Consider the following 26,440-nt stretch of genomic DNA (forward strand, 5'->3'; position numbering starts at 1 on the left):
GATGGCAGAGCTGCTGATTCAAGGCATGCCTCCTCACAGCAAGCTGGGAAGGATTCTGGCACAACAAAGAGCCAAGTGTTAAAACTGCACAACCCTTAAAATCTGAGCTGTGATGTCATCTGTGATGAGACCATCCACTTTACAGCTTGTAGGACTGTCTTCTGTAAACACAGGCAGTGACATATTGTTGCAGTGTGTGATGAACTGTCAGAAGACAGGATACCAGCAAGATGGCCCATTGCTCTGACCCAGTATGGCTGTTCTTATGTCTTAGGACCTGCAAAATATAGGTACTAAGGTGACTGGCACTATGCAAAATACAACAGCTAGATACAGCTTTTGAATTTAAGGACACTCTAGCAGTTATACATCATACTTTTTTCATGTGTACAACTCCGGCAAATGCGTCATTAGCAGAAACAGCTCAAGCTGTGTAGGCATCTGAGAATATAAACACCGACAGCGAGAACATGAACATTATCCACCAGAGCATGTGCCCCGAAGCTCTCACCATGTTAAGGACAGTGTCATGCAACTCTGATCTAGAGTCTGCCTCTACCAGCTCTGCTGAGAACTCTGCTCCTGGGCTTACAGGAGTTCAGACGTTCTCCCACTGGAAACCTGCAACCCTCCAGAGCTCATCTCTGAGAGATATGAACTTTGTTATTTAAAATTACCTTGTTGATCATTTCTAAAGCACCAAAAATCAGAAAAATATCATGCTATAAAGATGCCATTTAACTCCATTTACAGCTAATCCCTCCCAGCGCTTCAGTGTGAATGGCAATAGAAGGATTAGCCACTCTGAGTAGCAGAAGCTTCTTTTTCTGCAGCTCAGTTTAAAGGGTTACGGTCAATTTTAAAAAAAACCACTTTGATGGAGAACGTTGTGAGTAACAGCCAAGATTACTAGAACTGAAGGAGATTTAAGAAATCTTTTCCAGTTTGTTTCCTGTGCATACGACAGCACTTTGTGTTTAGTCAGAATTGCTGCTGCTCCCGGATGGTCAGTTTCCCTTTATTGTTTGTGGGGGTCTTTCACACGGCAACCAGGAGGAAGAGCATTTAAAACAAACACAGGAAAATGAGGTTGCACAACCATGCAAATGAGCAGTGGGACCCAGGGGAAGGGCAGTATCTGAAATTGCTTTGAACTCGCTTTCTGAAACTGCCTAGATTCAAACTGATGATGTAGAACGAAGCAGAAATGGGTGTAGCAGGCAAAGACTGGAATACAAATGCTCTTATTTGGCTATGTTTAGCCCCATTTCTGTCTCTCTCAACACCATCCAGTTTACAGAACAGGCCTGCTGTTCAACGCTTCTAGCCCCAGTGTTACAAGGGATTTGTAAAAACATACTAATATTCTTCTGAAATCAAGCAAACTTTTCCAGAGAAATCAGAGTGGCAGCTGTATTGATACAGTATGATGGGTGGGTTTTTGTTGTTGTTTTGCTAGCGTTTGTCCTTTGTTAATCAGTTTCCTTTCCTGGGTTTGCATTGAACTGTTCTCTGGGTTATGAATCTCAGACTCTCCTTCCTAGGAGCTTATCACACTCTTGCAGGCAAAGTATGAAAATGACAATTTAAGATATCTTATAATGGAGCTAATCTTTCTTTTGAAGATAAGATTTTAAAACCTGGAGTCACTGCACATTTATAAGATGGTGAATTAAATATATATAAAAAGTACCTAATAAATTCTAGGAAGCATAATGTTCTTACAAGTTTGGTTTTCTTATACGTACAGCTTTGTGCATCTTGTCTGTTTCTCTCATGTTTCTGAGTTATTTTGCTAGCACCTAATTGAGTGTCGCTGTTTCCATATTGTCTGTTTCAAATCTGCCTCAGCTTGTACATTTGTAAACAAGCAGGCAGAAAACTCAAAACAGAAGTAATGAGCTGTGCATTTCCTCCTCTTTGTGTAGCCTGGTGTTATTACTTATTGTAGGCGGAGGGTGGGTACAGGACAATAGGAGACTGGCATTTAGAACCTGTTGATTTTTTTTCAAGCGACTGAAAACTCTCTAAACAGCCCAAGCCCAGAGCTCTGCTGAATCTCAAAAAAGCATTTTCTTTCCTCAGATGCACAGGAACCTGTAGGGCCAGATCCATTGCTCCAATGGCATCATGAGGGTGCTTTTCACTTTGCCAGAATAAAACAATTTTGGGAATATTGTAAAGAGTTACCATCATTTTTAGTACAGAATCCTTTGGTGGCAGTGGGCACAGGCAGTTCTGACCCAGCATAACCTTGCTGTGACTCTCACAGGCTTCCAAAGAAAGACGAGAACAGTCTGCCCTCGGGTCCGGAAGCAGGTGTAGAGTGATGGCTGCTTGAGGCGTTATAAAAGAAGTGTTTAACGGAAACTACAGAGGCACTTGCAGAAGCATTGAAATTAGACAAATTACTAGCACCACCATCAAATTATCCCCAGCTCCCATTTCATGGCTGATGAACAAACACAACACAACTCAAAAATGCTGATAGTCGGCAATGGAAACTCTGGGTTAGCCAGACACCCAATATGTCCCTTGAGATGCAATGTCAGGATCCTCCCTTGTGTGTGAGGCTCCTAAGCTCTGCCAGCTTCCAAACAAGCTCATGAACACCATAAGAGCGTAGATTCAGCCCTGAAGGCCAGTGGGGCAACACTTCTCATGGCTACTAGCGCTGAGATCACATTTCAATAGACCTTTAACTAACACACTGCTGTGCCGAGCAATCGTATTGCTGGAAAAGAAGCATGGAGCAGAAAGCTGGCCACTGAAAGGGCTCTGCTCCTGGCTGACCCACCTTGCGCAAATCTGATTTTTAGAGGTGCTTGTCACCTGTAAGTCCTATTGACTCTCACTCAACACCTCTAAAAACTCAGCACCTTAGTAGCCCCAGCTGAACAGTGGGGATAGCATGGTTTTCCTATCTTCGCACCTGCATACCACTTTTCAACTGTATCAAATCAGTGTGCAAAGTATTATTGCATCCTGGGGCAGGTAAAAGCATCTCTGTTTTGGGAGGTGATCGCTATGTGAAAATGGAGGGGGGAAGGTAACAGATCAGTCACCAAAGAGATTCCCAGCTATGCCCCAGAATGGTGCTAGAACTGCAATGATGAAGATAACCAGCAGAGTTAAGTGTCTAATGAGCATGCTGAAATACATGAGAAATCTTGAGTTACTCACTTTCTGAAAGAAACGAAATTTCACCAGAAAACATGGTGAACCAGCCAAAATAACTGGGATTCTTACCAACATTGGCCAAACTCAGGTGAAGTCGGCCTTTCACAACAGCGTAGACTCCTATGGGCTTCACAGTGCCATGTCTGAGAACGTCCCCACTCATCACTGTTGTGTCCTGCTCGTATTCGGTTGTCATCACCTCCAGCTCATGATGGACCTGAACTGCTGTCCGACCCTGGCGAAGCAAGTGCTGTGGAGCAAGAGGAACATATCCTGAAGCCAAAAAACATGTGCAGCTGTTACTGCCAGGAAGCATTGTCCAAAGTGGTACATGCCCAGGAGAGACCATTGTTTTTATCTTGCAAATGGTTTGTTACATCCATGCAATTCTTTAGGGGAGCTGAGAAAGGGGGTTCCAAACAAATGCTTTATCCAAAGCCAGCAGCCCCAGCGCTCAAGAGCAAAGTGTCTCAGTGAACCGGTGTGTGCATGTGACACAGGAGAGATGGGAAAGGGGGCAGGTTTCATTTCCAATCTCCCATCAAGCAGTGAGATAAAAGGAAATCTGGTAAATTATGAACATTCTCATGACCACCTCTCCTTCCTCAAATCAGATCTCACCTTTTCCTGGCTTATGCAAGAGCCCCCTGACAGTCTTTCCTGGGTTCCTACAAGTGTTACCCTTTGCTCTTGTAGATCATGCTGAGCTCCCGGGTTGCAAACATTAACCACATTTACAAACTTTTGCTGGTAGTATTTTTGTTTTGGTTTTAGGTTCCAAGAAACTCTTGTTTCACTTTTCCCCTCACTTGACTAGCACATCCACATTGTGAAGTGTAATGCGTTCCCACACTACAGTGGGTAATGGCATGGTAACTACCCCACACCAATTAAAGCACCTTTTTCCTTGTGTACATTTGTGATATCTTCGGGTTTTTGTGAAGCTCAAAGGAGCTTTTCTGGGAAGTTATTGTTCTGAGATGGGACAAATCAGCTGGGAGAAAGAACTTAAGAGAAAAATGTGAATGGTAATTGAGAACTGTCTGAGAATAGAGGCCCAAAATCATGGGGTCAAGCCGGTGTGGCCAGCCGCGGAGGTTAATGGTTAAAGTCTGGTTAACGGTAAGCCTAATGCTTAGCAGTTAACCTTTTACATCCCTAGTGCCAGTATTTAAAAAGGTAAACAAAATGACTCAGGTAATTATAGGCCTGTCACCTTGACATAACAGTGTTGATGTTAGCCTTGGTACTATACAACATTTTGATTAAGAAACTAAAATGATACAAAATCAGCATGACACATATTGAAAACTCGCTAGCTGATAGATCTCAACATGTAATTGTAACTGGGGAATCATCATCAAGAATGTGTTTCTAGTCGGGTCCCTCAAGGATCAGGTTTTGTCCCTTGGTAATTAACATTTATATCAATGGCTTGAAATAAAACAAAATCATCACTAATAAAGTTTGCAGATGATACAAAGATTGGAACAGTGGTAAACAATAAAGGGGACAGATCGATGATGTGGATTGCTTAGTAAGCTGGGCACAAGTAAACAATATGCATTTCAGTGTGGGCAAATGCAAAGTCATATATCTTGGAACAAAGAACACAGGCCATATTTATAGAATGGGAGGACTCTATCTGGGAAGCAGAGATACTGAAAAGTACTTGGGGTCACAATGGATCATCAGCTGGACATGAGCTAACAACAGGACATTGTGGCTAATGCAGTATTTGGACGTAAACAGGATAATATCGAGTAGGGAGTAGTGAAGTTATATTATCTCTATATATGGCATTGGTGCGACCAATACTGGAATATTGTGTCCAGTTCTGATGTGCACAATTCAAGAAAGATGTTGAAAAGTTGGAGAGGGTTCAGAGAACGGTCGTGAGAATGACAAAGAATTGGAAAATAGGCTTTAGAGTGGAAGACTCAAAGAGCTCAATCTATTCAGCTTGTCAAAAGAAGGGTGAGAGGAGAGTTGATCATAGTGTATGTCTAGATGAGGTACAAATATGTGACAATGGAGAGCTCTTCAATCTAGCAGAAAAGGTGCCACACTTTCCAATGCCTAGAAGATGAAGCTAGACAAATTCAGACTCTAAATACGGTGCATTCTTTTCACAATGAGGATAATTAATCATTGGAACAACTTACCCTGGGTTGTGGTAGATTCTCCAGCAATGGAAGAATCAGGATGGGCTGTTTTTCTATAAGATCTGCTCTAGTTCAGATAAGATTTAACTCAGGACAGGTCTCTGGCCTGTGCTATCTAGGAGGTCAGACTAGATGGTCACAATGGTCCCTTCTGGCCGGAGAATCTCTGACTCAGGCAAGAATCAGAGAAACTTCCACATGAGAGATAAATTACTGTACAATTAAACCTGACAATGACACCCCTCATTCCCACCACACACACAAGGGAGTCATATTTTCTGGCTGTAGCACAACTGTTGCCTACTTAACATAGTGTAATAGTAAAAAGAAGCTCTAGAAATGGAGACAATTGTTCTGGCCATTTGGACAGAAGACCATTAGCACTAGTCACTGCATTCAGGAGTGAGGGGAGGGAAGTGGCACCTGATGGACTGGATGCTTTAGGCGATTCAGAGCAGGATACAAACCTTTCACCACTAGGTCACTGCGCTGAATCCAGACAGCTTAGCAGTGAATAGAAATTCCCACTCCCTCAGGGCTGTTTGGTGGCCTGTTTGCAGGGAATTAGGGGGTCTCAGACCATTTCCCAGGGGACAAGGGTCTACACCACAAACCATTTCCTGCCATTTGGCACTGGTTTTCCCCCTTTGTTGGCAACTTCAGTGGAGAAGCAGAGGAGTCAAGGGGCACAGAGACTGGCCCAACCTTGCAGTGCAGGCGACGGTTCTCCAGAACAAGAATAAGGCACCCTGGCGGGGCCAAAGTAACGTGCTGCTGCTGTGAGAGTGAGCCTCTCCTGTGAATCAGCGGAGAATGTTTATTCACTAGTTCTGCCCATGCAGGCCCTCGAGCAGCACCAGGAACCTCACAGCACTCTCTTTCTTCTACACATTTTACACACTATGGCAAATTGTTCAAATTTTAACACCAAAGAAATTCATGCACATTTGTAAGAAACTTCCTGAACATACCCTATCCAGTAGCCATCCCTGCCAGCCACAGCATCGTTACTATTTTAATATTTATTTGTAGAGCAACAAAGCCTAGAGCTCTTCCACATTGTGCTTGGTGCTGTACAAACACAACCTAAGAAGGTTCCTTCGTCAGAGTTCTTGTACTTTGTAAATAGAGATTCTGGCCTTTTTTTCTCCACTCGCAGCAGCTATGAATTTAGTTCAGGAAAAGTTTCATACCTTCAGCTTAACTGCAGCAGATCCAATGAGGAGCAAAGAATCTCCATCCCAAATATCAATCTGTAGGTTATGGTCAGCTATATAACGTATAAACCAGCGTTGTTCTCCTGGCTTCAGAAAACCAGGATCCACCATATACTTTAGCTGCAACCCTGGAGATTCTGCAGGAAAAAGAATGTATTCCTGACAAAGTAAATTAATCCTCCATGGCTTCTCAGGAGACTCATTGCTATCGAAGGGACCCCTGTGACTCCCAGTACCACTGTCTCTGAGAACCTCACAATCTTTACTCTATTTATCCCCACTACATCCTTGTGAGGCAGAGCAGGACAAGGCCATTATCCCCATTTTATACATGGGGAACTGAGGCACAGAGTGACTGTGCCCAAGGTCACACAGGAAGTCTATGGCAGAGCAGGAATTGAACCTATGTCTGCCAAGTCACATAAGCACCCTCGCCACTGGACCAGCTTTCCTCTTTATAGCTGTAATTTCATTCTCATAAACCTATGGATGAAACCATTTATGAACTCCCTGAATCTGTCACTCTTAAGTTCATGTTGGGATTGACATCCACCCACAAAAAATTAAATTAATGTGGATCTTCCTTATTAATTTTCATTAACTATTCCACATGGCGAAGGAACTTTACAAACTAAAAACGCTCTGTAGGAGGTGGGAGATTAGTTTTGCATCTCTTGGGACAAGAATTTAATAAGACATTAAAAAAGCCATTTTGCTAAGAGAATCTGATTGCATTACTACATGTTGGTTGCTTCGATGTGCTGTCTCTCTCTGTACATCTGCTTAGCTGTTGCTGGAGTCAGCAGTCTACATTTCTGAATTGTGTCACTGACACTTATTGATGTTCTGCCTTATGGCTTGACATTTTGCACACTTTTAATTATATGGTGTATAAACTAATGAGAACTTGATATTATAGCAGATACTAGTCCATTACCTTGACTTGGAGCTAAGCCTAAACCTGATTGACAAAAATCCCATTTGAACTATTCAAAAATGTAATTTAACTCTCCCAGTGGATTTTCCTCTTACCAAAACATACTAACCTAGCAAGAAAGAAACAATTTTGCTGATAAACTGCAAGAAAGGCTTAAAGCATTGACACATTTCAGTATTCATTTTTAAACCCTAGAGCAAGGCCCAGGTGATTGGAAGAATTTACCCTCCAAAGAATAGAGCTAGAAGGCTTGTGGTCCATCTGATCCAGTCTCCCATCTCCAGCAGGCAGACACTTCAGAGGAAGGTACAAGAAACCCCATAGTAAGGAACTGAAAAATGATCAGGTCATAGGGAGGTTTTCTTCCTAGCCCCAATCAGTTAGCATGGAGATTTATATCCCTTATAAATCTGTATCCTCTCTGCTGTAACTCTGGTTTTCCATATAGTTGTCTAGTCTAGTTTTGAATCCGATTAAACTCTTGGATTAAATGATTTATTGTGGCAATTTGTTCCACAAGTTAGTTACACATGGTATATTAAAAGGTTTCCTTGTATCTGTTTTAAATTTGCTGTCTTTTAATTTCATTGAGTAGCGCCTTGACCCAGGATGATGACAAAGGGTAAATTAGAATGTCTTATGTACCATCTCTACTCTGTTCATTATTTCAGATAGCTCTGCTATGTCTCCCTTCAAATTTCATAGACCCTGGAGTATTTGGACATCTCATGTAATTCCCAGACAACTGGCTACAGCCTCCAGGACTTCCTCAGAGGACATACCATCTGGCAAGTGCTGTAACATCCCTCCTTTTTCAAACACCCTTCCACCACTAGAGCTTACCACTCTTAAGGGTTCCATCTTTGTTGATCTGGAATAAGATATGGGAAGATGCAGCTGAACTGGCTGTCCCAGACTGCTCCATCTTCACCAGCTGCAATCGTGGTGTTGTGACAGGTGGGAAACGGTAAAACTGGAAGGTGAAATACATAGTCTTTGGCCAAGTTGTCCCCATGCCATCCTGTGGAATCCTTGACCAAAAAAAATATCTCTGGATTAACTCCTCTTGTTACAGACTCAGCAATTTGTATGTGCTTTGCAAGTGCTTGTGAACTATTTGAGAAGCAGAAGAAGTGGGAAAAATCCATGATATTAAGTGTATTCAAACTGGTTTGGGAGGCTTCCTTTGAAGCCATCATGACAGGAAGGACAAGGGTTTTTTTTGCTTTCAATGAACTCATAGTACATGTGACTTCTGCTCTTTGGTACAGAGTTCCCAGCTTCAAGACCAGGTGGGAATGGTATTTTACTTTCAGAATTACAGTGCACTGTAATCAGTGGTAAATACACAAGTGGTGCATAATCAAGATAAAACCACCATCACAGAGAAGCCTTTCCAAGTGAGGCTTTCCTGTCTGTAAATAAGGAGTTACTCAGTAATTAGTTTTACATTACAATCTGGCTAATGTGAACAAAAAATTAATTTGGAACTGGCTCAATGCATAAAACATCTAAAATGGAACATTCATTGTCTCACAGGCACTTCTGTTACCATGGTAGTTGCTCAGACATGCCTCAGCCAAGCAAGGTGAAAGTCCTCAGGAAGGGGCATAGGAAATGGATACAAGGACCTGTTAGAACCATCAAGCCAAAGAGCAGCACGCAGATCAGAATGGAAATTGATGCTATTGCAAGAAGAGACTTGGGGCACTGGGTTTTCAGGGCATTACCTGGTGAAGGCGAGGAACTGCAAAATGATTTCATTGCTTTGCAAGAAGTCAGCTTCTTCCCTTTGAGGGTTGAAGTTCACAGGGTCTGTGGGGTCCACAACTTCTGCTGGCTCCTTGTTACAATCCAGGATTTCTGGAAAGCCAGCGGCATGCAAGCGAGACAGAGAGGCCCGAGTGAGGATAGAGCTAGAGCTGAAAGAGAAATGGCTTTGAGTTTCCTGGGACCCAGACGCCATTGGAATCCTGACCCTTTCTGCCAGGTCCCTCCTGCTATCCCAGCATCTTCCAGATGGGGTTCTGTGAGAGGCAGAAGCACTTAGGGACACTTTCAGTAAGAGGCAAGATGACATGTGCGGGACCCTTGAAGATGACTGAACTCCACCCCCACGTGCTTGCATCGCTCAGGCAGCAATTCCCATGTTCCCATTCGCCCTGCCTTAGAGCCTCACCTTCCAGTCTGTGTTCCCATGGCAACAATAGGCGCGTGCACGGGTGTGAACGGCAGCTCCTGCAGCTGGTCACTTGCAGAGGAATCCAGGATCAAGGAGCTGGGACTGAGGTCAGCCTCCAAGTGAGTTATGCCACCGCTGCTGCCTCCACCTGGGAGCTCCTGCTGACAAAGAAGGGCGCCCCCATGAAATGGACCATCCCCAGCTGGGTGGCGAGGGGCAGGGCTCTGCAGGGCGCTTTGAAGGAACTGCCCAGCCCAGGCTGCTCCACTGACACACACTGCTCCTTGTCTCCCTCGCAGGGAAGTATGGGGGTAACAGATGCAATTCCCGCTCTGTTCTCAGTAGAAGTGTTGTCATCACAGCCCTGCTCAGCTGAGCAGAAGATGAGCGTCACCTTTCCTATCTCATATGTTCTACTGCACTGATCACCGGGCAGGGCACAAGCAATGGGGGATGGGCAGAACCCAGGAGTTCTCATTCCCACCACAGTACCCGATACAGCCTCTCCATAAAGGAACGTGCTCCTGAGCAGGCAGAGTTCATGCGTTCTCACATACCTGACTTTTCTACATTTTGAAGTCAGATTTCCCACATACACATCCCACACTTATTTTTGGCTGCAATGACCATAGGAATGATTGAACCTGGCCTAGCATGTACTTATAGCTCTGTGGGAAGGGACACACTCCAAATACACACAGGTAGGAATATCCTTCTCTGCAAGGGCTAGCCAATGCAGGGGCCACTACATAAACCCAACTAGGAACCCTTACTGCACGTTCACGTCGGCGCATCCCACGGGAGCGGGGGACTGGAGAGCCGGTTTGCTGTTGCAACGGGGGTTTGGACGAGTGGCTTACAGGAGGAGAGTGGGGTGATGCTGACAACTGGGATATTGACAACTGAAAAAAAAATTATTATAATTAACATGATGATATTAACTTGACTAATGAGGCTGCTGAAGGAGGAACTGCCAAGGTGCAATCTGGACTGCGGAAAATCTTGATGGATTAGGAGAGCCAGAAACTCCAAAATATGCTGGCAGTTTATTTTAAATGGTCTGTGCAAATGTAAATGGTCAGGAATGACCTAACTCAGCTACCTCTCTGCTGTTTAGATACGCAGCACAGCTCAGACACTTACGGGTTCCAGACACGCCTGAACTACGTGTTCTAATTCAGCTGTTGATGCTGCAGTGTGCTATATGTTGTTTTGCAGAAAAACCCACAAATGTTTGTCAAGATCAAACAGTCTAATAACACATGCTCATGAAGGATTAAATTTCATCAAAAATATTACTGTGTAACGATCTCTGTAACAAGAAGGAAAAACAACAAATAGGCTTTCAATGTTTGTATGTGGCCTTAAATCTTGAGAACTATCCCTGCAAAAATTATACATCACTGTCAATACACTTCCACTGTGCTATAAAACAAAGCCTGCAAATCTGGTCTGCTGCAAATGACTCCCTTAAAAAATAAAAAGTCCAAGGCCTGAGAACAGCTCAGAGATTTCTACGCAGCAAATTGTATGTAGATTCTGGTTTGCTGCTTCTGGGGATATGGATTATAGCAGGAAATTGTTGTAGTTTGGCCACAAAGACCTTAGAAAGTGATACCCAGTGGGATATCTGCATAACTCAGTGAGCTGGATGGCACTATATGAAAATAGCTATTTTCAAGGAAATGCTGCTGTGTGCGCAAAACACTAAGCATATTTGTGTGTGGACATTTCACACTTTACTACCAAATTAGGCAGGTTCTCTACAACAGTATTTTTCAGGGCCTTATTGATGGGAAAAAAATCAACCTGAAACAAACAAACAAACAAACCCACAGAAGAATTATTTTTATTAGTCTTATAACTTAATGGTAATTGAGAATAAGGTAAATATATGATCAAAGAGAGATGAGCAGCCAAACCGGCTATTTCATAGCCTGCCTTTCATGCACTATTATGTACAAATATCATTTATGAAATATTGACTTTTCATCTAGTGATCTTCAAGGGCAGATTACAGTAGCCTAAAGCTTGGTCATCTCTCACTGAAGACAACTATAAATGTCTCCTCTCTGCCTTCTCCTGGGCTACACAAAGGACCACTGCTGACGTCCTCTCCTGGCACTCTAACCAAGTCACCCCTCCTGAGCCACCTTCTTTGCTGTCTGTCTCTTCTCTATTAGATTCAAACTCCTTTATTTATCAGTAGTGACTGGGCCACGCTTCTCTGTGGTGTCACTCCATTAACTAACTAGAATTACGCCAGAGGGAAACTGCACCTTTAGAATCTTCACATTTAACCTGTTATTAATTTGAAAACATAAACTTTAAAAAAAAATCTGCCGCAATATTTTCCTTCCTGGCCCCTTTCCAAGGGAGAAAGACTCATCGAACTAAAATAATTGATGCTTAAATCTAATGTCCCAGTAAGGCAACTGCAGAAGGCACATGTTGCACCATCAGGCACTTACCCCAGGTCCTTGAGGATAGTCTTGAGTGGAAACCAACATCTGGGGTGAAGATGGTGCACCTACTGGGAAGCAGAGACAAGAGAGGGTGCAGTGAGCCTCCAGAACAGCCAGAGATCTAGCTGTCGGATTGATCAAATGCCAAATTTTGTTTCCATTAAAGCCAATTAAAGTTTTCCTACATTCCAAGGCTGGAAGGGACTATTGTGATCATCTAATCTGAGTTCCTCTATCAGACAGGTCAGAGAACATCTCTCACAGAATTTCTAGAGCAAATCTTTTAGAAAACCATCCAATCTTAATTTACAAATATTCAGTGATGCAGAATCCACCATGACCCTTGGCAAATTGTTTCAGTGGTTAATTACATTCACTTTTTAAAATGTACACCTTACTTCCAGTCTGAATGTATTGAGCTCCAACTTCCAGCCACGAGATTGTGTTATATCTTTCTCTGCTAGATTGAAGAGTCCATTATTCAATATTTGTTCCCCACATAGGTACTTACAGATCAAGTGATCCCTCAACTTCCCTTTGTTACACTACATAGATTGAGCTCTTTGAGTCTGTCACTACAAGGCAGGTTTTCTAATTCTTTAATCCTTCTTGTGTCTCTTCTCTGGACCCTCACCAATTTATCAACATCCTTCTTGAACTGTGGGCATCGGAACTGGATGCAGGATTCCAGCAAGGAATGCACCAGTGCCAAACATGGAGGCAAAATAACTTCTCTCCTCCTGTTTGAGATTTCCCTGTTCTGCTTCCCAGTATCACATTAGCTCTTTGGGACACAGCATCACACTGGGAGCACAAGTTTAGTTGATTATCCTCCATGACCTCAAATCTTTTTCAGTCACTGCTTCCTGGGATAGAGTAAGTGTGATCAACACTCTTCGTTCGTAGATGCATATATTTACATTGAACCATATACAAACGCATATTGTTTGCTTGTATCTGTTTACCAAGTGATTCACATCGCTCTGAACCAGTGAACTGACCTCTTCATTATTTACCACTCCCCCACGTTTTGTGTCATCTGCAAACTTTATCAGTGATGATTTTATGATTTCTTCCAGGTCATTCATAAAAATATTAAATAGCATAGGGCCAAGAATCAGTCTCTGAGGGACCTTGCTGGAAACATACCCATTGGATGATGATTCCCCATTTACAATTACAGTTTGAGACCAACCAGTTAGCCAGTTTTTAATCCATTTAATGTGCTCTTTGAAAACTCTTGGATGCAAGTTATCTGGACCTGCTGATTTTAAAATGTCGAACATTAGCAGCTTCTGTTTAACATCCTTCAGAGCCTCTAGTGGAATGGAAAGAGTGCCGTCATCACCATGTGATGATACTATATCATCTGTTTTCCCTCCAAATACAGGACAGAAATATTTATTGAAAACTTCTGCCTTTTCTGCATTATTATTGATCATTCTACCACTTCCATCTAATTATGGACCAATACCATTCTCAGGTTTCTTTCGTCCTAATATATTTCTAAAAATCCTTCTTATTGTCCTTAATGATGCTGGCCATAGACTACTTCTTGTGTCCCTTGGCTTCCCTTATCAATTGTCTATAATTTCTAACTTCTGATTTATATTCATTACTATCTACTTCCCATTCATATATATTATTTTTTGTAGTTTCTCTGTAAACCAGGTCAGTTTTTTAACCAGCATTGCCTTCTTCCTCATTCGTGGGATTGTGGCTTTTTGTGCATCTAGTAAGTTGTTCTTAAATGATTCCTAATTATCATTCATATTTTTCTGATTAAATAATTCCTCCGAGCCAATCTGGTGAAGACACTTAACTATGGGGATGAGAGATGCTGTATTTCAGCCATTTGGCTGACTTACTTTTGCAATAGAATTGTCACCTGGAAAAAAAAATGTGTAGCTGTTCTCCAGATTCACAGGGTTTTTTTTTTTAAGGGAATTAGGCTAAATCTGCTATTTAGTACTTTCCTGCTGTAAAACATAGACCGTCTATCGCTAGACAGTACTGCATTTTCCCTTGAAGACACGTGGTACTGGCTAAGTGGATTGCTTAATGAGATGTGAACATTTTGGGATACTTAAGTTTTCATGGCTCTTCCATTATTTCTCATCACTATTTCATCTCTTTGTACATTCATTGCCTGGGTTTTGTTGTGTTTATCTTTGGCTGGTCTACTTCTCTGGCACTAGATGAACTTGCTCTTCTACTAAGCAAGAAATCCTTTCGCACAGACTCCAAGCACAGATGTTTTCTGGCAATGCTGAGATGTAGTTTTGCTTTCTCTAATTCACACAGTCCAGATATCTAATTGGGAACATTTCCCAAGGAAACTAGTGAGTTTCCCTTAGGCCTAAATTACTGTGTTCTTTCTATTACAATGGATTTGTCCATTAAAGAGGGTCACTATTAGAATGCACAAGGCTCAGCAGTTGTCAGCACAGGAAAGGAGCAGAAGAGGTTTCTTGCTAATCAGTTCATAGGCCACTAGATCAGTGACGTAGATACATGCAAGAGCGGAGTTATGGAGAATATTTTAACAGATATTAACCTCGCATTGCCTACATGGGAGGAGACAAGTATGGTTAATAGTAAAGAAAGGCCGAGTCTGCCCAGCAGTACTGTGATTACTGGTAGTGGGTCACTTTCAAATGGTTTAGTAAAGCTAGGATGACCACATTCCCTATGCTGAATACGGGACAATTGGTAAAATTACTTATATTCAAGCAAATTCAATGGCAATTGTACAAACATTCAAATTAGCATCAAGCTGACTGAACCCGTTAAAAAGTAATACTGTGGAGTTGGATTCTTTTTATTTACCTTCTTACTTTTAAGGCTTTAGGGTTACATGGGGAAGGGGTGACACACACACATTCCCGTACACCTCTCTCACACTGACCAGTTGACCCGACCCTCCCTGCTTGGCGCTCTCTGCCCTCCATGGCTGGCTAGGTCCCCAGGATGAACCCGCCTCCCCTGGCACCTGGCACCACCTCTTCCTGAGACAACACGTGAGGGGGGAAGCACACAGAGTCACATGGCCTCCTTCCCCAGATTTCTGCCAGAATGTGGCCAGCAGCAGCTTTTCGGCACTGTGCGGGAGGGAAGGGATAGGAGATGCTTCCAGCTGCAGAGGAGGAGGAGGGGCAGGAAGGGATGACTTGGCCTGTGTCTCTGCAGAGCTCACTTCCCACCCCCTCAGCCCGGCTGGAAGCAGCTTGTCCCTTCCTACCCGCACAGTGTCAAAAGGCAGCTAACATACCCAGGCTGCTGCTGGCCACCGACACCACCCAGCTGCCTCCTGTCCTCTGGCTACGGTGCAGACAGGAAGGGGTTAAGCCCTCGGGCTGCATTGTGCACCAGGGCCCACGGAACCTGACTGCAGGGGCTTCAGGGAACCAGCCAGAGAGGTGGCTCAGCAGGGGAGGGTGCCTAGGGGATGGAGTGGCCCCACCCTCCCTGGGGGCAGGACCAGTGCGGTTGAGGGTGGGTGAAGAGGGTGCTAAGCCCCTGCCCAGGGGGTTACTGTACAATCTGCAAGTTCGGGGCATGAACAGGCTGGAAATCACCGATCCCCCTGCCCCCGAGCTTAGCTGAGCGGTGAAGAGGCTGCCTCGTGCCAGCGCTGTGCGGGGCTTTGGCACATGCTGGGCTCAGCTCCTCCTAGCCAGCACCCTGGGCCAGAGGGTCTTGGGCTTTCCCAGGGCACTGGCCCAGCCAGAGGCAGCGTGGCAAGGAAAGCTCCTGCTGCCCAGGCTGCTGCTGAGCTGAGCACTCTGACCAGGGGCTGGTTCTCTGCACGGCGCTGGGAGCCAGACATGCCCCACTGGGGGGGATATGGACGAGCAGCGGGGCTTGAGGGGTGAAGGGGCAAAGCAGGGAGAGGACAGTGAGAGGGGAAGCACAGAAAGGGCCAACACATAACTGCTGCCACTTGCCTGCACTCACCAACCACCGCAGCGTGCAGCCAGTGCTGGTTGCTAACGGGATGGCGGGGCAGAGTCCTGCTGGCCGAGAGCCAACAAGCAGCAGGGGCTGTGCTGAAGGACCAGCAGCGGGAGCGGCTGGCCCCGCGCGTGTTACCTTCGCCCCACCACCAGCCTTGCATGCACACCCCATTGTCAGCCACTGGACCCCCCCTCACCCACTCACCACCGGTGGGGGAGTGGCTGGAGAGCAGGGATCCGGCCAGCAGCAGAACCTGCCAGTACTGATTGGGGAAGGGGGAGACCGAAAAGATGGGACAATTTACCCACTTTTAAGAAAAAGTCAGAACATCTGAAGTATGGCTTAAATATGGGACTGTCCTTTTAAAACCAGGACGTAAGCATCCAAACATTCCGTTGTTCCAGCTCCTATCTGAAGTATCCCATCCTGTTAGGTTTGTCAAACTGCCTTGTAAATCTCAGGAGAACAGGTCTCGCTGGGAGATTTCTACTCTTTCTGCTCTCGGATGCCTTATATATGCCACAGGAAGAGCCCATCTGTATAGCATTTTGCAACTTCTACCACACACTGGTATCAGGAGGGGCAGAAACACACAAAAAATGGAAAGAATGTCAACCACCCAGTGCAAGTGAGAGAGCCTCGTGTCAGTTCTCCATTCCCACAACCCTGTTTGCCAGCCTCTACCAATGGCAAAGGCGAGATTTCAGTTTGAGTTCAGAATTCTGACTGCTGCTGCCCAGAACAGCAGGGTTTGTGTTGTCTATAGGAACTAGGTATCATCCCTTTAAACCAGTGGTCCCCAACCTTTTCCGGGTGGCGGGTGTGGACGACAAGCCACTGAGAACCGTGGCTGGTGGACAAGCATCTGCTGAAATGCCGCTGAAAATCAGTGGCATTTCGGCGGCGGCCTCTTGGTGACGCCGCTTTTCAGCAGCATTTCAGCGGATGCTTGTCCGCCGGCAGTACACAGGCGCACAGAGTGGCACCGCGTTGAGGACCACTGCTTTAAACAGTTTGTGAACCCTCGAGTGGCTCTCATTGTGTTCTATGTTTTAGAAACCACCAGGGCCCAACCAGAGCAGCAGGTGTTTAGCTAGGCCCTGCAATGTTGTGTACATGTAGCACTCGTATTTGGACCCCCTCAACATCCCCATGTAGTTTCTTCATATTACGTCTATTGTGTAAGGAGCAAAAGACGACAGTTTGTGGCACAACAAGCAATCGGACTGATGGGACGTCTATCCAAACTTCTTTGGCCATGAAGTCCTCATGCGATTCTCAGAGGGAGAGAAAACCTCCAATGAGGTAAAAAAGACAAGAATAAAATGGTCTTTGCATCAGTTTGGGATGCAGAATTATCTTTTGCATACAGCCTCTTTCACAACTACTCGCTTTAATCTGTTTCATGTAAAATCACAGTATTTTTTGCGTCCTTCAAAGCTTATGTGCAACATCCACTCAGTCCTTCTCCAGAAGTAGCTAGAAAAAAAGTTATTCACGCTGTAAGAGAAGTACATGCTGCATGAGTGATTATCTTTAACACGGATCTGACCTAACAGATTGTACCAAGTCCTGCTGTGCACTTATAATTACGATCAACTTCTAAATAGGTAAAACAAACATCAGTTCTGATTACAGTGAATGAGCAGAGTCTATAGCCATGAGACACCTAGCAGGAACTGCTGGAGAATTAATCCATTGGATGCATCCCAGAACAGAATTAATTCTTATGTCCCTTTTAATAAATGGGATGATATAGCAGCCATCCTATTAGCCAAAATAGGCAACACCATTGCTCTAGCAGTGCACAGCACTAGCTCTTTCAGGTGAAGATGTCCCCTTTATCCATTCAAAACGGAAAGGCAGGTAACTCCAGTGGCAGGAATCAGCGTCTAAGAGCACTTCAGTCTGGGGCGTTTGAATGACTGGGTAGCCCTTTAGGTAGCACATCAGCTCACACAGTGTCCGTTTTACTTATGCAATAATTCCCACTGCGGGGGGCTCCACTACACAATGCCCCGTGACAATAAGAGTTCTGTCTTTTAAGCCCAAAGCAAGGAGGCACCTTAAGGATGTCTCTGTTGGTTATTCTACCACAGAGTTTAGGGAGAAAGGGGATTGCTGCTATCAGAAGATGTTACTTTTTTTAAGGAATAATGGGGGATTTAAAAAAAAAACTCCACTAAAAGCTTCCATATGCCTTTGGGCTTCTGGCAGGGGTTGGAGACTGATAGGAGCTGATTGGTGGATTCTGTTCAGAAGTCTGTTTGTGTAGCGTAGTCTCCCAGCTGCCTGCTGCTTTACAATGTGATCCGTTGCTACGGCGCTTACATCAGAAAAATAGCCACAGGTGCTGCCCCAAATAATCACCATCATTGCACTAACTTCCAGCTTCCGTCCAACATGAACACTTAAAAATGAAGGCAAGGGGTCAGGCCTTTTACAAATAACCCTAAAAGGCCCCTAGATTTGTTCAAGCAGGTCTGTGCACTCTCTGGATGCTCAGTACGTCCCCTCACATGCAGTTAGCTTTTCGTGAAGGGGCAGAAGCACTCAGGACATATGTTCAGCCAGAACCACTGTTGTCTCCCTGCACTTGGTCGCTCTGGGCAGCATTACAGAGCACAGCACCACTCCTCGACAGCTCAAACACTCCTCCTCCTCACAACAACCTGAAAACTGAAACAATAAGCAGGGAAGGGAGGGAGCATGTGCTATGTTCTGTTCCACCTGTGTCCAACATCCCAACACAATGAGGCCAGACTTTTCAAAGGAATCTAGCACCCAACTCCCACAGAAGCATTGTTAAGGGCTAACTAATTGTGACTCTCCACATGCCTGTGAAGTGAGTAAACTTCACAGGAGAGGAAGCTGAGGTGGCACAAGGTTAAGAGACCAGGGGAGTCAGCAGCAGATCCTGGATAAGAATTCAGCTCTCCTGATTTCCACTCCCCTCTTCCACCATAGGAAAACACCATTTCTGTACACACAACGTAACAAATCCCAAGTCATTCTTATCGGCTATGTTCCCCCTCATACACACCCCTTTGAAGCCTGTAAGGTGCCAATTCCCACACCAGCTGAGGAAAGGTTCTGTCAGTTTCTGTTGCACTCTTGGTCAATAAATCAACTCAGTTTAAAGCAGCTTGACTGAGTGAGCTCTTCCATCACTGAACACAGGGTTCAGTGCCATTTTAGAAATTACTAGGTGTTGCACTGATCTTTTAGTTTAAAACCATTACAAAACATTGACAATGTCAGATATATTTCTACTCAAGATTAATTGATGTTAACACCTCCCAAAAAGCACTGAAAAACTTTATACTGGGACAAAAATTAAAATATAAAGTCCAGATTTCTATTGCCCTACACTAACTCTGTTTCCATGTAAATGTGCCGTGTTATAAAATCCAAAGAAGTCTAAAAAGTCTAAGCTGCAAGCAAGCAGAATTGTTTTTAAACAGATTTTTTTTCCAAAGTTCTCCAGGAGGCATTAGTTGCTTTTTAGGAAAAATATCTCAGAAGAATTTACCATAAGTTAGTTTCCAGCTGTTTATTAAATATAACACAGAAGTCGAAGGTGGAGTCAGAGGCTGGAGTACACTATTACCTTCCGACTGATACTAAAAACTAGTGTCCATCTGGAAAGATTGCTTGAGACAAAGGTAAAATTAGATTGCCAACTGCGCAAATGTCCAGGCCTGTCCAGAGATTAATTTTTCCTGACATTCTATTACTCCACAGCCAGTCTCCACTCACTGAGTGCAGTTGTCAGCAAAATAATTCAGATTTTTCATTCAGCTTTTCTAACACTTGGTCACATACCAAACCAGACAGCTTTGAAGCCAGCATGCCCTTGGCAGAGAAATCAGGAGCCAAAAGGGTTAATTATGAAGTTGCATATGGACTTAGTTCTTTGAATTTCCTGTGAGTGCACCCGTGTGTGTGTATGAGATCCATATTTCTCCAATGTTCCTCATTTCATTTTAGTCCCAAAGTTATCTTAGGCCACACAAAGATGGTGTCCTCTTATTGTTGAAAATTAATGAATGATATCAGCAATTGGATCTCATGAGACTGAAAGCACCATCAGCACCAACACTGAAGGCAGGAATCTCACAGTATTTTGAGTTTCCTTCATGAATGATTTCAGGGTCCCACCTTTTGGATTGTCACAGCACACTGCATTCTGCATCTGGGTTGGGTGGAGAGGGATGGTGTGTCTGCCATTAACCACCTTGGGCAGGTAAAGGAACACTGCTTTTCAGCTGAGACTTAGCTGAGTTCTCCTGTCTGGATTCCCGTCCTGAAACTGGACTAAGGTTTAAAAAGAAACAAAACTGAGCTCTGCTTGTGCAATGTGCCAGAGTGGCAGCTCTTGGGCATTGAATCCGTTCCTTCCTGCAAGGCAGGTACGGCATGTAGCTGTGCACATACAGCAGCAGTGCAAGCTCCCTATGCTCGCCTGCCACCGGTGTGCATCTCCACTACAGCCAGCAGGAAAGCTCTAATAATTGTGTCCCACTGAGTCCTTGCTTCTCTGCTGAGATGGCTAACGAAGGCACCCGGCGGTTCTGGATTCTGTACCTGGAAATCTGTTCCTCCTCCTGCCTGGAACAGTTCTCACTACTTTTTAGGAAGCCCTCTTGAGCAAGGGAAGTGACTGTGTCACTCTGACTTTCATTCTAAGCCTATTAAGGGAGCTGTGCTGCGGGAACAGAGCCCCCAGCATGCAAGTCTGGACCGGACGAGCACAGCTACAAAGGTATTTTTGCATAAATCACCCTAAGAGGAGACAGCAAGACCAGCTCTAGCGTTAGAACAAACCCTTTACCAGACTGGGCACGCGACATGAGGACACTGCTGAGACCCACACAGGCAGCTCAGTACAGACAAGCAGGGAGGCGCAGCACAGTCCTGATGATGGGCTGGAGCCGGCTCCCACTGAACATAAACCATGCTCTAGGCCGGGACGCAGGCTGAGCAGTGGTGGGGTGGGACATGCTTCCTGAGGCGGTTCACACCAAAGGAAGAGAACAGCCTGTCGCAATCGCCAGTAAACAAACAAACAAAAGGGTTTCTGTCAGAGTGAACAAAAAAAATAGTCAATGTGTTTGAAGCCTTTTTTTGACAACCCTGAGGAATGAAGTCTTAGATCCCTAGAACAGGGACAGCTTGGACTGCAACAGTGTAAGCTCCCCTGTCATCACCCATAACCTGTGTGTCCTGCTCCTGTCCTGCAGAGACCAGCACTCCAGGCTCAATCTTTCTGGCTCTACAAACATTTGTCCTCTGTGGTCACATAGCCAACAAGCACAGCAGTCATTGCTAATTTGGTGGAGGTCTGAACTAGGGATTGGACAAGAGCACCAGGAAGTAGACAGAGACCATTAACTTATTTCAGAGAGGCCACCCTGAGCTTTCATTAATGGCTTATGACCTCGACGACGTCATGTCCTACATGGAAAGTTAGTTTTAGTGGTCCCAAGAATTCACAGGGTAGCATTTCTGTGGTGCTACGCAATAAGAAAGCAGAATGTTGCAGACATAGGAAGCCTATCCAATCAAAGACACCCAGGAGTGGCAGGCAGGGTTTGAATCTTGCAGCTCTTTCTACAATGCACATGTGCTGGTCAGTCACTGATGTGCCAACAATACGTGGCACAATTCTGGGCCATTACTGAAGTCTCACACCTTCCAATGACATAAAGGGACACAAAGGTGGATTGCAATGTTGCACTAGGACCAGTGACAGGAATACTAATAAACTGGGTGTTGACGCAAGCCTGCTGAGCTGCAATCCCTCCCCTCTGTACACTGAGGAGACAGGTGTTGTATGGACGGGATAGTTGTGCTGCCACAGAGACTTGGGTCTTTTGGAGTAAAGCTACCCCCGTTTCAATAAATGCTAATAGGAATTTAATGTTAACTGTGCAAACTGGAGGAGTTTGCTCAAGGATGGAAAAGCCAATGTGCATAATGTATTTAATGAGAGCCACTAACATGAGATATGCACAGTGAGTTTGCTGAATTTATGGGATGCAGAAACAGACCTGCCTATATTTAACTAAACGAATCTGTTATTAACCTGAAAAGTAGTGAGCGAAGAAGGATGAAGGGCCAACGTGATGAGGCTGTTGCTTAGCAACCTGCTGCTGTTCATGCAGAGAAATGTGTTGGGATTGTTTTTGGATTGCACAATGAGGGTGAGACATGAGGATATAGAAATGGAGCTCAAGCAGTTGGTCATGCAGGATGAGGATGTGGTAGAGAGAGCGGAGACACAGGCCAAAGATGATCACTTTGTTGAAAGAACCAGTGTGGGAAGGATCTAGTCTCTCCTGGGTACCCAAAAATATCACTTGAATGAAATTCTGGAGGAATGTGCTCTGTAGCACCTGGTGGTTGGGAGACTGTGGTCCAAAACTGAACTTGCCTGGAAGGAAAGGTGATCCAGCATTGTGACATTAAACGGGTAGTGAACACACGGCTTCCACATGACCCAGCATGACAGCTTCCTCGTGATCCCACAGCACACAGAGTTTCTAAGATGGCAGAAGTGCCTTTGTGTAAAAACTCTGATCAGTTCAGACGACTGGTTTTTAACTAGAGTGACTTCACATAGGTTTAGGAATTTTTCAAACAAGTCTCAGAAGTTGCTATGGGAGCAACAGCCTCATCGTGTTGGCCCTTTATCCTTCTTCGCTCCCCATACCAGAAATGTCTTTCTTTATATTAAAACCATAAGCCCAAATGTATCTGGCCATTGGCAAGAGGGAATGGGAATCTGTGTAATAGCAGCAGGCAGAACAGAAACTGTTGCAGCCATTTTCAAGGCAGGTTCTTCCCTGTGGCTGCAGAATCTAGAGACTAATGGTGAGCCCCAGCAAAGAGACATCCTGGGTCAGATTCTAATAGCGGCTGTGCAGCCACAAGTGATAAATAGCAGAAATTAGAATCTGGTTGCAGACATACATGTGAAACAGAGGAAGAGCCTGCCCCTTATGTAAATACACCTAACCAGCAACTACGTCTCATCACACAACCTGTGTGTTGCTCCATATTAGATTTTGAAACAGTTTGTTGGTCAGAAAGTTCTCCAGGGGCACTCTGGTTATGTAACTGGCACTAAATAACTTTTCCTGACTGAATGAGGGCTGTGCAGATATCGCTCCTGAGCTGGTGAAGGTGAGCACTTCGAAGCCCCAAATCAAAGCAGGCAGGCTCTAACAAGTCACATCCAAGGCAAGAGTATAGGAATGGGGGAATGCACTATTAGAAAGGCAACAGAATAACCCTCTGGGCTCTGTTTGGATATGAGCATCAATCAGCGTCTACAGGGATGGGTACGGTATAAGAACCTGAATGTAAATTGGCCAGATGGAATGAGATCAGCTTTAGTTAAGGCCCGTTCGCAACAATCTCCTATTCAATTCTCTGAGGCGTGCACATGACACCAAAGAAAGGAACCAGGTATTAGTGATGGTAACTGTTTTAGAGGCAGCCAGATGTGTGTCTTGAAATAACTTATCAGTAATTGTGACCCATAACCACCATGCAATAGAACCAGCTTCCTGTGTTGAATTTTAGGAGGTAGCATTTTCCCAGACTAGGGGGGAGGGTTAGCTAAGTGGTTTGAGCCCTGGCCTGCTAAACCCAGGGTTGTGAGTTCAATCTTTGAGGGCGCCACTTAGGGATCTGGGGCAAAAATCAGTACTTGGTCCTGCTAGTGAAGGCAGGGGGCTGGACTCAATGACTTTTCAAGGACCCTTCCAGCTCTAGGAGATTGGTATATCTCCAATTGTAATTATTATTATATAATCAAGATCTCACTGCTGTCCATGAATAGACATATTCAGCAAGCAATTAAGTAGAGATCAGGAGACCAAATAAAAAAGTTCTCAGCAAATTATACTGAAAAGCACAGTGGGACAAGGTTTCTTAACACACAGCTAAGGCAGGGAGAGGAGAAGGGCTGACAAGCCTTGTGATGCTGCCTGAAGCACAGAAATCTCTAAGCCAGAAACTCCCTTCCATCAAATGACACACTTAATCTTAACAAGCAGTGAGCTGGAGGAGAAAGGCAGGAGGAGTGTAAGGATGCGAACAGTCCTTGCAGAGATTCAGACTGGATCTGGTGTCTCTTCATGATATATCCCTGAGGCAGCAATTTGGGTTACAAGTCTGTCTCCATCTCCAAGACACAGCCCCACAAGTTATGCAGACTGACATATACTTCAAGCTGTCCCTTTTCAGTTAGATAATGGATGCTTCTTCATTTGCCATCCCAGGCTGTCATGTTTCAGTGCTATGTGCTGTTAGATTTCACACTCGACCCCAGAAGTGGCTGCATTTTCGTGACAGGTGAAAGATTTCTTACATACATCTTAATTTTGGAAATTGCTTGGGGGATGCTCAGAGGTGAAAGGAAGAATATAATATGTAAGGGACAAATTTCCGTAATCAAGCAAAACTCCCAATGGGAGTTCAAGGACTGCAGAATTAGGTCATAAGGTTTTTTTAATTATTACTGCTACTTTTAGGGCAATAGCTTTTGCTGAATGAGCAGAAACTAGAGCCTCTATTGACATTATCAAAAACTAGCTGTGAAAGACACAAAGCAATAACCATGTTGACAGTGTTCTTTAGAGTAAATGTCATTGTCAAAGGAAGCATAACCTGCCAATGCTTTCCAAAGGTCTGCACTAGTCTCCTTTAAAAGTCAAGCAATCTCTCAAGGTGCGTAAGTAGAAAGGACAGAGACTGGGGAGTATATTCTGGTGAACTGACTGAAACTGTGGAATTCTGACAAGCAGAAGAAGAAGGGACTCTGGATAAATGCCCATTATGCTCATAGTCTAAATGCACAGACTCTGGATAAACGCACATTCCCGGAGACTGCCCGACACTAGTCTCTGGTGTATGTGGAACAAGATCTATCACTCTACCCAGGCACTAGGTTTGCTCAGAGCTCAAATGGCGGGCAAAACCGAGAATAGTGGACAGGTGCATTTTTAGGGCTGTGGGACCATAAACCAGTGTCTGATAAATGCCAATAGCGTTTGTATTCAAGTAATTTGAAAGAAACAGGCAGGAGGATTCATGATCTTCTTGAGACACCAGAAGTTAGAATTGTTTTTATTAAAGACTCTTGGCAGGTTTTCAAACCTAAGCTTACTTGCCAGGCATTGTGTCTACAAGCTTTTCATATCCATGTTCAGTGTGTCAGACAGACGGATACACCCAGCTGAGACAAATTACACCTGGTCTTTCCCAGTTCCATGGGGAAGTCAATGGAATCTGCAAGAGATTGGGAATGTTATTTATCTGGGCTAAAAGTCTGCCAGCAGGATTTCCGAATACTTGTCTCAAAATGATGGGAAAGAAGGGAGAGGTGAGCCGCTGGCTTCAGTGCAGAGACCAGAGCACTGCACACACAGACTGCTTGCTGTCCTGGTGTGTGGTATGCTAACTCAGGTTCTCTAACTAGGATAGAATTCTCACTAACCTTTCCTGGCTCCCCAGCTAATTGTGAGGGTCTGTCAGGGTGGGGAGGGGGGCTTAGTCTGTCAGCCACAAAGGGTAAAGTCTTGTGAAACAACCCGCACCAAACTATGGCCACCCCAAAGAGAGGCAGCACGACCAAGGCATGAGATCTACTGTGTAAACCCCAAGCAGATGCATGTAGAAACTGCTTGTGAATACCTCATCTTTCCTAATGGACCACCCCTTTACTTAGACTGTAAGATCTCTGAGGCAAGGGCTGTCTTGTTCTGTGTCTGTGCAGCACCTAGCGCAGTGCGGTTCATGACAGGGGCTCCTGGGCACTCCCACAGCACAAATAAATAACACCAATAATGCCGACTAGATGAGATTTAATCCACTGGCAGTCGTCATAACATTTTTCTAGGCAAGAGGAAATTCGGCTTATGCCACCTCTGCTCAGCCAGCAAATATTACCTACAGCAGCACCGGTGAAGACTTTACAAGCTCACCGCGCCACAGAGAGAGAGAGAGGCAGCTGTCCCAGGATCTGCACTTTGGGTTTCTCACTTGGTTACACATTGTGCTATTATTGTGGCACTGAGGTCACCCAAATGTGCTGGGTGTTTTGTTTGGGTTTTTTTTTTCTCAGACTATTAGCTACAGCATGTTCCTGCTCAAAACTGTAGCCCAGTGTCGTTTCACATTCTGCACGATGGCTCAGGTTCCTTGCTCCCTATAGATATGGCACTGGAAGTACATGTTCAGATTAATTTACCTCTCCTTTTTCCACATTGTAATCCATTTAATTATATTGATTAATGCCAACTCAATTGCCTTTATGAAAAGACACT

The 26,440-nt window shown here is 44.6% G+C and overlaps 1 protein-coding gene across 14 annotated transcripts in view; it reads right to left on the reverse strand.

Moving 5' to 3' along the window:
* NPHP4 (nephrocystin 4) overlaps nt 1-26,440 on the reverse strand; it is a 103,585-nt gene that overhangs the window by 25,229 nt on the left and 51,916 nt on the right. For 11 of the 14 annotated variants that reach the window (XM_030537342.1, XM_030537336.1, XM_030537335.1 and 8 more), the window contains 7 exons: nt 12,153-12,214; nt 10,455-10,583; nt 9,679-9,842; nt 9,230-9,421; nt 8,343-8,530; nt 6,539-6,699; nt 3,250-3,430 (listed from right to left, as the gene is read on the reverse strand). In XM_030537342.1, the coding sequence (XP_030393202.1) occupies nt 3,250-3,430; nt 6,539-6,699; nt 8,343-8,530; nt 9,230-9,421; nt 9,679-9,842; nt 10,455-10,583; nt 12,153-12,214 (1,077 nt within the window). The remainder of the gene's footprint in view (nt 1-3,249; nt 3,431-6,538; nt 6,700-8,342; nt 8,531-9,229; nt 9,422-9,678; nt 9,843-10,454; nt 10,584-12,152; nt 12,215-26,440) is intronic. The other 3 variants (XM_030537341.1, XM_030537340.1, XM_030537339.1) reach the window with 3 other exon arrangements.

Source organism: Gopherus evgoodei, chromosome 18 (genome assembly GCF_007399415.2).
Source record: "Gopherus evgoodei ecotype Sinaloan lineage chromosome 18, rGopEvg1_v1.p, whole genome shotgun sequence".
Taxonomy (NCBI): domain Eukaryota; kingdom Metazoa; phylum Chordata; order Testudines; family Testudinidae; genus Gopherus; species Gopherus evgoodei.